This window comes from Lissotriton vulgaris, chromosome 2_1 (genome assembly GCF_964263255.1).
Source record: "Lissotriton vulgaris chromosome 2_1, aLisVul1.2, whole genome shotgun sequence".
NCBI lineage: Eukaryota > Metazoa > Chordata > Amphibia > Caudata > Salamandridae > Lissotriton > Lissotriton vulgaris.
The window spans coordinates 980,251,697-980,266,410 of NC_141687.1; the positions used below are offsets into that span (position 1 = coordinate 980,251,697).

At 41.1% G+C, this 14,714-nt stretch overlaps 1 protein-coding gene across 1 annotated transcript in view; it reads right to left on the bottom strand.

Annotated features, from left to right (window-relative positions):
• LOC147731505 (uncharacterized) overlaps positions 1 to 14,714 on the bottom strand; it is an 87,239-nt gene extending 72,525 nt beyond the window's left edge. Inside the window, exons 1-11 of the mRNA XM_086956549.1 lie at positions 14,658 to 14,714; positions 14,548 to 14,571; positions 12,750 to 12,803; positions 11,793 to 11,846; positions 10,393 to 10,440; positions 10,220 to 10,276; positions 7,678 to 7,731; positions 6,534 to 6,587; positions 5,428 to 5,481; positions 3,571 to 3,624; positions 2,790 to 2,843 (exon numbers count right to left, since the gene is read on the bottom strand). Of these exons, the coding sequence (XP_086812675.1) occupies positions 2,790 to 2,843; positions 3,571 to 3,624; positions 5,428 to 5,481; positions 6,534 to 6,587; positions 7,678 to 7,731; positions 10,220 to 10,276; positions 10,393 to 10,440; positions 11,793 to 11,846; positions 12,750 to 12,803; positions 14,548 to 14,571; positions 14,658 to 14,699 (549 nt within the window). The 5' untranslated portion in view covers positions 14,700 to 14,714. The remainder of the gene's footprint in view (positions 1 to 2,789; positions 2,844 to 3,570; positions 3,625 to 5,427; positions 5,482 to 6,533; positions 6,588 to 7,677; positions 7,732 to 10,219; positions 10,277 to 10,392; positions 10,441 to 11,792; positions 11,847 to 12,749; positions 12,804 to 14,547; positions 14,572 to 14,657) is intronic.

Here is a 14,714-nt window from a genome sequence, read left to right on the forward strand (position 1 = left end):
TGGGTTAATATATGACCACCTCAGGAGTACGATTTTCAGACTTGAAAAAGCCAAACACCTGGGCAGAAATCACATGCATTTCGTAGGAAACTAATCTTCACACAACTTGAATTTTCAAAAAAGTCCTACACTACACTGAATTTTAAAGGCTTTTGTAATACAGATCTCCAAACTTTGCAAATTTGAAAAGAGGGACATACAGGCAAAGAGAGGGGGATCCCATAGAGGAATTTGTGGTGGGGAAGATCTTATCATAGTTACAATGGTTTGCATAACTCTAGGTTTGAGATGGCACAGTCTAAATGTCATAGGCTTACATATGTTATACCCATGGTTGTTCACACAATGAAATCAGGTCATTGATGCCACAAGGAGCTTTCAGTTTTCTGCTAAACGTGCTGGAAATGTGGGCAATTTAATCCATTCTGAGTGGGCTCGGTAACCCTCGAAACAGTTTTTAGGATACCATTTGGTGGTATAACCAAGGATGTTCTTGCTGTGTCTTTTTTCTCATAATAGAAGAGGGACAGAAGGCTTAGATTTCCTGCCTTAACACTGGGACCGCCTGGAGTACACCAAGGGCGGTATCACTAAGAATGAGGGGAATACTTCACAGTCCATGTGAAAGTGGGCGCAGACATTTCTAACAGTGATCTTGGCAGAGGGCAATCAGGGGAGGCAGAAGGGGAGGACCTAGTTTGAAAGAATGTTTAGAATGAATTTCTGAACCAGGTGGATTCTGGGACTGATGTGATGCCTCAGTAAAGGAGAGAGAATTGGGGGTAGGAGGTGAAATAGATTTAGACTGTAAAGGCTAATGTGTAGGTTCATTCACCCTTCATTGTCTTCTAAACAAGCTCTTTCGTGTCCATTGTGTTGATTGATGGTTGGTGGTTTGAGCAATGGGCCTCTCTGGTCATTCCACTATGGTAAAAGAATACACAGAGCGGTACTATTCATACGCAGTGGATTGACTATGGGTTATTTCGTGGTTGGGCCGATTACTAATGTCCTGTCTTGACCAAGGGAAATTGAGTTATTTTGCTTATTGTGAAATTACATGCACTCTTCTTTTTGTTATGTTCTTTTCATTACAGCAAGAAAAATTAACACAGAAATATTTGATTCATTATTGATATGAAACACTATTGCCATTGTATTGTTTTATTTATCTTTATAATATCAGGCACCACATTTACATATATAATTTAATTATTCTATTATGTATGTATGTATGTATGTGTATGTATGCATGTACATGGTATTTCTTTAGTGCAAACCTAGACAAAAGGCAGCTGAGACCTATACATGGTCAACAACACACACAGAATCAATGAGTAAAAGTACAGAAAGTTTGGTTATGGTCAGTTTATGCACTGTGATGTACTGCTCTATCAGGAGGTGACTCTATTTCCTAAGTTAGTGCAGTGCTGGGGCAGTCTGATGGACACAGGATGGTGTTCCAGATCCAGGGTGACTAGCTTATGTGTGTTATATATACTGCAATAAGTGGGAGTTTGTAAAATCCCTATAAATGAGTGAACGTTATTTACTTATTACATTTCAAAGTGCTCCTGTACTAAGAAAATGACTACACAATTCCCTTCTAATAGCTTATTGTGAGTAGTGATATCACTTCTCTTGCCACTCTGCCACTGCCTTTTCAAGGACCACCTTTCTTCCCTATTTGTGTCCTCGCCATCAGGAGGAGTGATCCCAGTACAATCTTCAGGGAATGGGTAGGCCATCAAAAGCATGGTTGGTTTTGAGCTACTTCTCTCACAACGGAAAGGTAGGAGTGCCTCCTGCAGGTCTGCCTGCCACAGTCCTTCTCGGATCCAAAAACATGTGCTCATGATGGGTTGGCACATTCAGCCTACGGTAGCCTCATCTCAGAGATGGAAGACAGACCTGCACGACACGACTTGAACTGTTTGACTATCACAATCCACGGCATACTATTACATTGGATAATGTACCTCCACTGAGCATACACAAGTATATTGGAAATTATCTCAAAGATTTTTGCCCTAATAACGACACACAGGGGCAGATTTCCTAATATGTGGCGCAACACAACACAGCAAGACAACTTGCTGCACTACATCAAATGGAGAGGGCAGGAATGCGCGGGTGCCCTTGTGTCTGATAAGTGCCAACGCATGCACACTTGCACCATGATTCAAGGGTGTCTGTGTTACAGCCAGCATTGTTTTTGCACAGGAATATCAACCTTCTAGTGCAAAAACCATTCCTCTAAAGCTTTTTCCTCTTTCTAGTGTTCTGCAGAGAAAGAGGAAAAAACAAGGATAAATACGCATATTTCTCCTCGTTACGCCTCCCATGGGAAGGTGTACCATTTTGACGCATCTTCAGGCTTATTGGTGTTATTAAAAATCTAGGAATGCTCCAAAAACCATAGGTGGATGCAAGGGACACCCACACTCACTGAACACCTTCCTAGGACAGAGTGACACAAGGCAATGGCTTGTGCTGCCTTGCATAATGCTATGGCTCTGTGCGACATAGTAAATCTCACTTAAAAGCTTGTGTCACCTTGAATGAGGCAAGGGCAAAGCAAGCCCTTGATATATCGGGCCCTCGGTCTTCTGCCTCATGACTCTATATGTCATGGAGCTCCTTGGAGACTTGTAATGTCCTTATAATCTGCAGTGAAGGTCTAAATCTGTTAAATGTAGGTGCACCACAAGCTCTAAAATAGGTGTATAGAGGTGATTAAAAATAAAGAGCGTCTGGCTTCAGAAAATATAAGACAACAGGTTACTTACGGTGTCTCCTTTCTCACCAGCATCACCTGGAGGTCCCTGAGGTCCTTCTTTACCCTGAATGGAAAACAGGACAGAATTTAGGGAGTGGGTTTTGCCCAAGGACTTCGGCAAACAATGCTAACCCCCCCAATATTCACACATTGGAACAGGAACTGGGGAATCAGGCAAGATAGGAATAAGTTCCATAAATGTCAAACTATTAGATCTAAACAAGTGGTGTGACAGAGAGGCATGAGGTAAAGTGAAATTGGGGGAGAACATGATGCCTGCCTCACAGGCGACGTTTACAGAGATGGGTGTGACCATGGGAGAAACAGTGTGGTGTAGGAAATCATTGTGGTTACAGGATGAATGTACCAGAAGAGAGAGGGAAGGAATATTGGAGTGATGGGTGTAGGACGCATGTGAGAAATATGTACATTGAGAGTCAAGGAAAGAACAGATGGGTATAAGAGACAGGTGATGGGGTGAAGGGGACAGATGAGAGATAAAGGGAGCTGGAATGGCTGTTGATGACAGGTGGTTGTAGAAGACAGCTGTGGACCTGGATACTAATGAGCAGTGTGGTAGAGAGGTGAGACCACAGATGAGGTGAGATGAGAGGCGTTGATGTAGACACCGCAAGGATATATAAGGTATATGAGAGGGAAGTGCTTCAGTACACGGATGAGTGCTATTATTCTTTGGTGAATATATAGGAAATAGGTTCTTGTAAATTGCTAAGGAAAGGATGGATGAGATATAGAAGTTACAAAAGAATAATGACATATGGTGAACTTACAGGTTTTCCGGCTGCTCCAATTGATCCGATCATTCCTTTATATCCAGTGGGACCCTAGGCAGGAACAAACCAAGCAGTGTAAGAGGAAGACAAGCAACGCTATTGACTTTTGACACTAGGTTTCACAAACTGCACTACCCCACATTAAACCTCCTTATACCGCTCTTGCACGCGGACGAATTACTGTGAGAACAGGTACCTCATAGGTTGTAAAGGCCCTGAAGCAAGTAAGGAAAGGCGGACCAGTGGTTGTGGATTCCAAGAAAGTATCACTTCAAGTCTGGGGCCCAGCCACCCTGCACCCTTGACCTAATGAGAGCCACACCTTTGCATAGGAAGACAAACACAGTCAAATCCCATGCCAGAAGCCTAAATGACGGCAAGTCAGACTCCAGAGTCTAGAGCGAGCCACCGCTCCACAAAGGGAACAGGGGAGAGGAGAAGGCAAATGACTAAAGGACCACCTCAAACAAAGGGAATACAACTATGACTTACTTGGTCCTTGGGAGCTGCATAGAGAAAATGACTTTATTGATCAGCAGAAGATCTTCTGTAAAATCAATCTCTATTACAGAGATATGTTTAGAAAGGGCTGCTGGAAAGAGTGGTCAAGCTCAGTACATTAATGTTATATTGTCAAGAAAAATGCAAAGTTTTAGGTGAAATGCTTTTAGAGTATGCTAGTCTCTTTGGGCCACCCACAGTATGGGGAGATTCTGTATGGCACCCTCTTTTGACGAGACCCGTTATTTAGTGCAATACCTTAACATGCAGTAAATGCAGATACCTCAGGGTGCTGTATTTATCAGGTGTGATATTAAGTCCCCATTCCTTTTTCTATATCTGTGAGAGGAGATAATGCATTCTACAATGTGATTTTCCCCATTCTGAGCTGCAAAACGCTCTCTCTATTTTTTTACCAGCAGCAATTCTACCAGGTTGTACCTTATGAAACGTGTGTGCAGAACAATTGTGGTATTTTCTCACTACTACAAATCCTGGTTCAGAGGCAAACTCCAACTTGCAACCAAATCAGGATTACCAGCTGTGTGATAATGAGCCCAAGGTCAGTGGCATTGTGTCAAAGTACATTTAGAGCAAAATAAAAACAAAAAAGGAGAGGTGGGTGGAGCATTGGAGGGTTTTATTCTCCTTCAGTAGAAAGAGACAAGAGAGACAACGAAAATGCATCTATTTATTTTGTAAAAAATTACCTGTTATGTGGCATTTTAAAATACACCAGAGAGTATTTGCTTGCTCTTAGCTTTATTCAAATGTAGGTTGAGTTGGACGCAGGGGCAGATTCTTTTAAGGAACTAGCTAACGGGGAGCATGGGATGAGTCCTCCACAAAGGGCAGGGGGATAACATTTTATTTATTCCTTCCTGTTGCCAAAAACACTGAAACTAAGCCTGTCTATTTTTCCAACAAGTAACGAGACTCCTTTGTGAGGGGATAGTGAACAAAATGGATGCCTGCTGTGACGGTGTCCCAACCTGCCAGAAGGGCATAGAGAGCGAAAAGTTAAATAGGTCCTCCTCCAAGCTGAAATCAAAAAATGCCGGATTTAATCCAGAATCGAAGCCAGCTAAGTAAATTGGTGCCGCGACTACTTCTGCAGCCTGGGTAGAATGACAGTGCAGGGCCAGGACTCCAGGGGGCAGAGCCCCTTGCGCCACTTTTGCGCCACTTTTTCAATGTTAAAAGTGGCGCAAGGGGCTTGTAAATCTGCCCCTAGATGTTTAAAATCAGCGCCACAGTGTGCTGCAATTAAAGTACCTTGCTCCAGGGTAGACAACGAGATTAAAGGAGACATGTTCGTGCTGAGAGATTACCTGATACTGTTGGTGCACTTACCGTCTCCCCCTTGGGTCCAGATGGCCCAGGATAACCTCGGACGCCCTGTGGACCCTAACAAACAAAAACATGTCTGGGTAAATTTCAAATATTAGGACACACCTAGCCTTTACATTTTATAAATATTATATGAAGCATCATCATGTACAGAAAAATGACCATACCTAGGTATTTATATCCTTCAATTTCAATCCATCACTGCTTAAAATAAAAACACTGCATGGCATCCCTGAGTATTTTCAGTACTAGCTCATTGCAGCACTGCACGGACTACCAACATACCAAAGCAGGCCTATCCTTCCATCTCACTGCATAGAATAAAGAACACCCCTCGGCTTTATATCACTTCCACTGCATCACTGCATCGAAAAAAGAACATCCTCGGCTAATTCTATCCTTCTAGATCTGTACAACTGCATGGAGGAAATACAAGCATTAGTAAAGCCATTTGGTATGGCGCAAATTTGTTTTGCGTGGGTTTTTGTAAACATATGATAAATAAAATGAATAAACTGGCAAAAGGATAAAACCATGTGAATAAAGAAGTGAACCAGTGGCCCATGCACAGCAGCCCTGGCACTGACATGATCTCCTTTTCATGCAGATTATCTGGCAAAATGCCATCAATTGTGGTGCAAGACATCCAATGGATGAAATGAGCGGACTCACTGCCCCGTGCTATAGGCTGTGATGTGCAGGAGTAATCTATGAGTGACACTTGAAGAGGCCAATCAATCAAGAGGGTTGACAAAAAGCCTGTGTATGTATTTGTGTATTCATTTTTGTATGTAGGTACTTTTGCTAAGATTTTTGGGGGGAAACCTTAAACAGCTGGCTAAAGTTGTCTCTAGGCCATATCTTGAAACATCCACAGACATTAATGTCCCTTTCACTGCATCACTGCATGGAATTAAGAACATGTTAAAGCATGCCTATCCTTGGATCGTACCATAACCCTGCAGGAGCTGAACAGCATCACCTGAAATTCCAGGGCACCTATCTCACTATACAACAGCAGAATGCACAGCGCGCACACCAATGTTCGAATTTTTGGTTAGTAAAACACATAATAAATGTTATATATTAAATGTAAGTAAATACGTTACTCGAGGGCCTGGGATGCCTTGCTCGCCAGATATTCCAACATCTCCTTTCGGACCCTGAGCAGAAAACAGAAAGCACATATATTCATCAAATGGACTGCAGCCACTTGCAGCAGCCTCAAACAGTGAAGGAGAAGGGGCAGATTAATATGGACTACAAAGGCCAGAAAACTACAAGATTCCCAGACAACACTCCAACAAGCAGAGGTGCGTATGTACTAGACCAGGCCGGCAACTTGAGACATTCAAGAGTATTAGAGAAAGAATAGATACTTATTCCCCAGCCTAATGTATATAACTCCAACACAAAATCACAGATGGAAGAGATTACTTTACTTGGTCAGAATCAGTAACATTGAGACATAGTTTTGCAACATATTAATCTCCCAGAACAATAGTAACAACCTGCACTAACAAACTTTCTCATTAATCTAACCAATCCCTTGTCTAAACCCTAATTCAAATATGTGACAGCTCCCTTCTTGGAGTTAAAATCTGTAATCTGTATCTGATTTATTTTCAAAAATGGAATCTGCAACTGATCACTTCGCAGATTTGGCATCTTGAGCAGATTCTTACTTTCGGTGATAACCAGCACATGATTTCCTTCTTTAAACCAGAATCTGTCATGAGCGGCTTATTCCATCTCTGGCCTGAAGTCTGTAATCCGTATCTGACTTCTTCTCTGACCCGGGTTCAGTTGATTCCTTCTCAAATTCGGAATCAATAACCAGCAACTTTTCCCACCTGCAGCTTGTAATCTGTTGGCAATGAATTATCTGAGCTATGACATGTGATCTGCATTTAATTCCTTTTTCCGAGAAAAGGGATCTGGCACAACACATTTCTCGTTCCTGAAGTCCTAGATGCGTGTTTGGTGACTGTCACTGAACTAGTAGTGATAATACATCACTATTTATATAACAGAGATATTCGTGACTCATGGGTTGATCGAGGAATCAAGACTCTTTAAACACTCTTTATTTACTACTGAAGTGTATTGAGACTGTCTCTCACACATAGGCTCTTCCTATTGGCCTGCCAGCCACAGACATCAATGGCAGATGTATGGAGTCAGGATTGTCATTGGCGCATCTTTGTTGAGAACTATGTCTTTCCAAAGGCTCAATCCTCTTGATATACTCACCGTTGTTCCAATCTTTCCTGGCTCTCCAAGTATACCTGGATGTCCTTTATGACCCTGAGGGTAGAAAAAAATGTGAGTCATTTGAGTATTCCTCATTTTTACCTCATACATTTCATGCCATTATGAGCAGTCTGTTCTAGTAGAACAGGTGCAATATGTCCGCTTTGCTGTACAGGAAGTTGCAGTTCACCTCTTAGTACATTCAAATAGCTACCCCTGTAGCAAACCAATGAGATCACAGTCTTAAAGTAACTTCCTTTTTTGATAGTTCCCATAACTATTTCACGATTCACTCCAGTTCAGCATTCCTCTAATTGTAAATGAGTTTTGTCCCACTCCAGTGTGATATTAAACTAATAAAGTTTAATATTATCTTCCATCTGTTTAGACCTTCTATTGGTATTCAAATTTACTCCTTCGTACAATTCCATTTTAGATAATTTAATATTAATGTAATAATACACCATTTAAATATTCCATTTTGACAGTTTAATATTGCAATAATTCGAGCATGGCATTCCTCTTGCTGCAGTCTGATATTGCACTACACCAGACTAACATTTCTCTCTTAGAGTTCAATATTGTCTTACTACCATTTTACATTTACATTTATCCAGTTAAATGTCATATTGTCTTACTCCTGTCTAACATTCCTCTTTCACACAGTTCAAAATTATCCTATTACAACTTAACATTATAATTTCTCCTACAACAGTTTACTATTGCCTTTCTCTGGCATAAGTTTCTTCCTTTACAATTTAATATTGCTCTACTCTAGTTTAACATTCCTCGATCACAGTTCAATATTGAGAGGTTTGGGGCAACACATACATTACATATACACTGTTGACAACCTTACATATTCAGCCACAGTAGTTGGACAAATATTTAAATATCAACAATAATGTAACATGAATGCACAGACTCCTTCCTCTTCATTAATTCCTTAATTGACAGTTCCTTACAAACATCTTGCCGCCATTAGCCAATGCGTTTCGCCCTTACAGACTTCTTCAGGGCTTTGGTAAGTCTTTCTATTTCCAACTGCAAGAAAGTTCATCTATGAAAACACATATCACATATTTCTGTGTCCAAGCTCCCAGTTTCCATATTACGATGAGGAGCACTTCTGATTGTTTTTGTCCTTTATTAGGGATTACTGCCATCTAGGTCTTCAACTGTGAAGCATCGTAATGGCCTCCACATCCAATGGTTTTCCTTGTTTTATTAAGGTCTGTATATTTCTGATGGTTTCAGTGTTATATCGGGCAGAGTCTTTCCAATTTATTGAGAATGGTACCTCCCATCAAAACTCCAGCACCTCAGAGTTCAACCAAGCTTGGTGATACATTGAAAGGACTCCGCCCAATATAACACAGAGTGGGCAATGCGGCGAGCACAAGGTAAGTGGTTTTATTAATTTTTTTATTTAATTTTACCTACCCCGTTGTCTGACGAATCCCCCTCCCTGCTCCACCCCCACACCTTCCCATCGCTCTTACCTGTGCCACCCATGGTTAGTCCAGTATAACACTTTCCACTCTCATGTAACATTATTCTGCATCAATGAAGTCTTTTCCGACTCCGGTGTACCATTTATATGAATCTATTTGGCATTCTCAAACGTGTGCCTCTTTAAGTTTCCTACACAATTTGCCTTAGGCAGCTTTTCCCTCCATGTACTCCAGTGCTTTGTCATAGCTCACCTACTCCCACTTCTGTGCAAACACATTGCTAGCCCATGCTCTGCCTCGAAACTTTAGAAAAATCTTCATTCCCAAAAAGGCATCAATAACCTCCTCCTTGACTTGCAGTGTATAGTTCCACAATGGATACCTAAGACCTTTACATTGAGAGCACTGTGGAATGCTGGGAGAATACAACGAATCCCCAATCCTATATCTGCCAAGTCAGTATACTTTTGAAATTTTACTTCCAGATGTAAAGTCTTCAGCAGTGCATTTGAACTTGCTAACTGTCAATCTATTAAATATCTCTTTGAGTCCCTACAGTCAGACCTTGTGCTCAGATTAGAGCACTCAAAAATCCAAGTGCCGTCACTTCCTCATGTACTGTTCTCAGAAAGAAGGCAGGATGATTCCTCCTATCATCTTAGATTTTCATTTCATTTATTGTGGAGGTCAATTTTAAAAAAAAAATGCAAAACGGAAATTGTAGATGTCCATAAACCTGAATTGGCTTCCAAATTTTCAGTCAGATTATTTCATAACTGTGTCTTTCAGAACTCAGAAATAAATGAACTTCGGGTATTGGTTCAATTATTTGACATCGATGGAGTCTACAGAGTGGAGTTCTGATGCCGACATTTCAACTTAACCGAATTGTGCTTCCGGGAAAATCACTCTATCTAGACTAACCTTGCTACCATGTGAATGTGTATATACATTCATTTTTACACTTGTGATACAAAGTATTTTCTCATGAATGCAGTGCCTGTGTGCTCATATTCAAGACACCTGTGTCTCAGGAAGTTAAAGCATGGGATCCCATTAAAGAAACTTGTGTATGAAGTTTTTTTTACCTTGAGTCCCTGCAAGCCTTGTGGCCCTTTTTGTCCAGCTGGGCAGTTGGTTGGACACTGCAAGAGAGACACAAGAAAGAAGCTCAGATTGTAAAGGTCTCAAGACCAACCAAAGGGGCACTGAATTAGGACGAAAGAAGCATGATTTGTAAATTGTAAGCAATCACAATTACCAAGAAGTCGGCACTGCCTTCAATTCCCTGGATGGTTCCTGGAGGACCCTACAACAAAAAACATAAAGGAGGCAAATACGTAGTTTAGATCTTAGAAAATACAGAATATAAAGAAAATGTCCAGCTTAGCATTTCTCTCTGGTCTCTTAGCAATTCTCATCTTTACCTCTGATAATTGTTTCTGGTTTCTGCAAAAGTTTCCCCGATCCCGATTAAGGGGCATGAGAAAGAGATCTTTTTATATGTTAACTTTCATTACAGAGAACATGAATTTATATTAACATTTAGGGTCTAATTACAAGTCTGGTGGTCTGAAGTTGGGCGATCGGACTGCCATTGCACAACCACAGATGCCAGGGAAACCGCCATTCCCAGGTGGTGGTACGCTGGTCAGGGCCTCAGTAATATGCTGGTGGTGCTGCTGAAACACAGCCATGCATTTTAAGAGTTTGAGGACCGCCAGGGGTGTCATGGAGGTCTTTCCTCCATTAAAAGGCTGGTGGTTCTGAAACAAAGGGGGTCCAACTGGGAGGGCTCCCTGTTGCCCACATGCATGGGGATGCATGCAGGGGGGCTCAACATGTGCCCCCCCTATGTGCATGCACCCCAGTTCCTGCATGGCATTGGCTTTACAGCCCATGCTGTGCAGGAACTTTTTTGGGTGTTCCCATTGCGGTGCCAATTTTCAGGGGCACCGCCATGGGACCGTCAAAAAAAGACCGCCATACACAAGGTTACTCATAATCTGGCAGGAGGTGGGCACATGGGTTTGGCGGTGCAGGGTCGGGCCACAACCGTGGCGGTCCGATACCTCAAAGCAAAACTCGTAATCAGGCCCTCAATGTATAGCGTATGGAATGTGAAGAGTGTGGAAAGAAAAATGTAATTGCTTGAAAAATACCCTTTTCTCTTCTGAAAGATGGTTAAGAAGATAAAAATGGATTTTTCATTCTCTAGAAAAGAATGAGAAAAGAGGATGCACTCTTTCAACTGCACAGCGGATTGTTGTATAGGGGAATTGGAAGATTTCCAAACAGATGAGTTCTTCTGATAGGCCCGAAGCGAGGAGCAGAGTCAATCACATATCAGACTTTCAATTAGTATGTGAACAACCCTGACACTACCTAAGCAGTCTAACAGAACCAGCAGTCTCTTGGGAAATCTGACAGCTAACTCTTCTCTTGCCTACCCGGAAGAAATCCCCACGGGTCTCATGGGTCATTACACCCCTGGAGAATACGAATAGCCCAAAGAGTCTCCCTCTTCAAGCACAGTACAAGTCATCAGATGTTACGAATTGTGGATGAGAGATAAAAGAGAAACTTTCTTTAAGACACTGTGGCTTAGGGCACCATCTTTTAACTGTAAAACGTCTCAGAGGCTAGAATAAAACCACTCACTGGCTTTCCGGGGAGACCAGGTGGTCCTGCAGCACCAAGGGGCCCCCTAATGCCCTGAAAGAAAAAGAGAATATCATAATTAATAAATACCCTTGTCTCCCAAAATGTGAAAAGCAACCAGATGTTCTTTTTAAAAAAACACGATTTTGTATTGAAAAGGATTGTGGTTCACAAGAATAAGATAATACTGCCCATTTACAGAGCAGAGCCCAAACCAGTTCATTGCCTGACACTTAAATTACAAGTGTTGTTAACATCCATCAGGTGCTCATTTTAACATCCTAAGAAAGATGAAAGTCTAAGTCAGCCCCAACAGGATGTGAAGACCTGACCAACAAGTTACACATCTAAAGAGTAGTTGAGCAGGCACTAAACGTACGGTGGTATCTCACTGGTTTAGTTTCAACGGCAGACACTATAGTGATTAACAGGTTAAGAAACATTTTCCCCTCAACTAATACTTTTAAATTTACTCCACTTCCACCTGTCTGTGCCCATCAATAACAGACGCCATTTGGCTACAACTTTCTTGCCTTTTGGAACCCTGGGGACTGCCCTTGTTAGCCCTTGTCCCATGGGTCATGACGGGAGTGGAAGGAATAAAAAGTGAACATGCCTCCTGGGTCCCTAGGCCCCTCAACACCTAATAGGAGGGTGTTGGGGATATGAGGGTTTGATTAAAGAGCCCCATGTGACTAGGGTTCAAAGGTGTTAGATTATATTTCTGCTATCCCTGGTGTTTTGGCGACTGTTTGGTGACTGGTGTTTGGTTCATTGCTCCTGCATTTGAACTTAAAAGCGCAAATAGATCATTCCTATGAAAAAAATATATCCCAGTCAAACCTATACACATCATCAGATGGGACGCTTGTTCTTCATCCGACAAGGTTATGGAGGGTATAGCAAGGAATTCTTCATATTGTCTCCGAGTCACCTGTGAGTGAAAAAGCCACGTACCTTGGGACCGGTCACTCCAATTTCGCCAGGAACTCCTACTGGACCTGGAGGACCCTATTGGAAAAACAGAATAGGTTAATTTAAGGTGTGTGCTATATAAGGGTCAGGAATGCTGAACCAACATGTTGCCCTCATGTTACGGGTTCGTTCTGCAGCAACAGATGCCCTATCCTATGCCCTATCCTATGCCCTATCCTATGTGCCCATGCCTCATTCTCCCATCTCTCACACAAACAACACTCTTGATCTTTTTCTGAATTCTCCCATCTCTCACACAAACAACACTCTTGATCTTTTTCTGAATATTTGCATCCAGCCCAGAAGCACAAGGACCCATAACATCGATATCCTCCATATCGAAGATACCCATCCAATTTGCACATGCTCATTCCCACAGTATGCACACCTATTTTTGTCAGACTTTGTACTACGTTGCATTTTCCAAACAAAAGCTGTTCCCTAAGCATACATGGCACTTCCCTTGGCACGCCCACCCACAGTCCAAATGTGTTCTCATATTCCCTAATGAAATATGGGTATTCTCCTAGTTCGTGCACGTGCACCCATGCTCAAATAGCCATACTCTTAACATAATGTCAGTCCTATAAAACAAGAACCCGTTCTCCATTATGGTCTAACACCCTGCCTGATCCAAACCCGAAGAGAAATGTATACACTCATATATTATCACATGTTTGCCTGTGCACACCCTTGTGCACCAAGCTAGAGAAACATTATTGGCATCTTATTAAACCAAGCACACCATATACTTGGTCTTACAAATGTGTTCCCTTCCTACAAAACCTCTCTCTATAACTGAGAACCCTGATGACAATGTATACAGCCTTTTTCTCTGCAAGAATACCTTCTGTGAATGAAATTGTTGCAAAAGCCAAACATGTTAAGCTAATTGTGAGGAAAGCATACAGCTTATAAAGGGGGTTTTAATTATAGACACAATGTTTAATTCCTTGATACCTGTTCCAGATTTTAAGTAATACTGATGCATTTTTTAAATGTCCAAATAGCTTGTATAGATTTAATTAGCAATAATAACTTTTCGAAATGACAAATGGATTGTATAGTTTTAAAACAACAAATCTCATATATCATGGATTTCAACCTAATATCTAGAACAGTGTATAAACCACTCACAACTATTGTTGAACTCGAAAATAAAAAGTCACGTTTTTTAAGACTACAAACATCAAGTTTTTAATAAACACCAGAATGTTTAAAATAGCAAAATGTATGTAATAACTATTTGATTATTGTACAATCATAATTTTTCTATACATTTTATTGCAATCATAACATAACTTAAAATCATATCATTTATCTATTAATTATCCAATTTTGAAAATTCAAAAACACGTTTACAGCTTTTAAATGTGTAGTGCGATTATCACAATTTCAAATTTGAAGTTAATGTCAACAGTTCTAAATACCTAAACACATTTGAAACAATGTGATATGTGCAGATATTTTACGTGGCAATCTCAGCTTTCTTAATTGTAATCTGAATAGACTACACTTACTTTATTCACTGATGAATACTGGAAAGCATGTCCTATGAACTACAGCATTCCTACACATTCACTGCTTTTCAAAACAAAAGCAATCTCTAATAATTATCTCTTCAGTCACTCCTCGCTTTTAAATATTGGCATGGCATTCTTCACTCATATTTCTCGTTCAATGCTTGTTGTATTAGTTATAAAGTTGACTTTAACCCTGCCTATTTAAGAGTGGTACATTAAGGTTTTCAGGAAAAAAAATTCCGCCAAAAAATACTCACCGCCAGTCCAGGCAGCCCAGGTCCCTAGACAAAAAGACTTGAAATTAGAGATGTAAACTTAAGTATCCTTTCTTATAATGTTGTGATCTGTTTAAATCAATTATACTCACTCTGGGACCAGGAAGGCCAGGAGGACCGGGATGACCCTGCATAAAAAAAACAAGAGT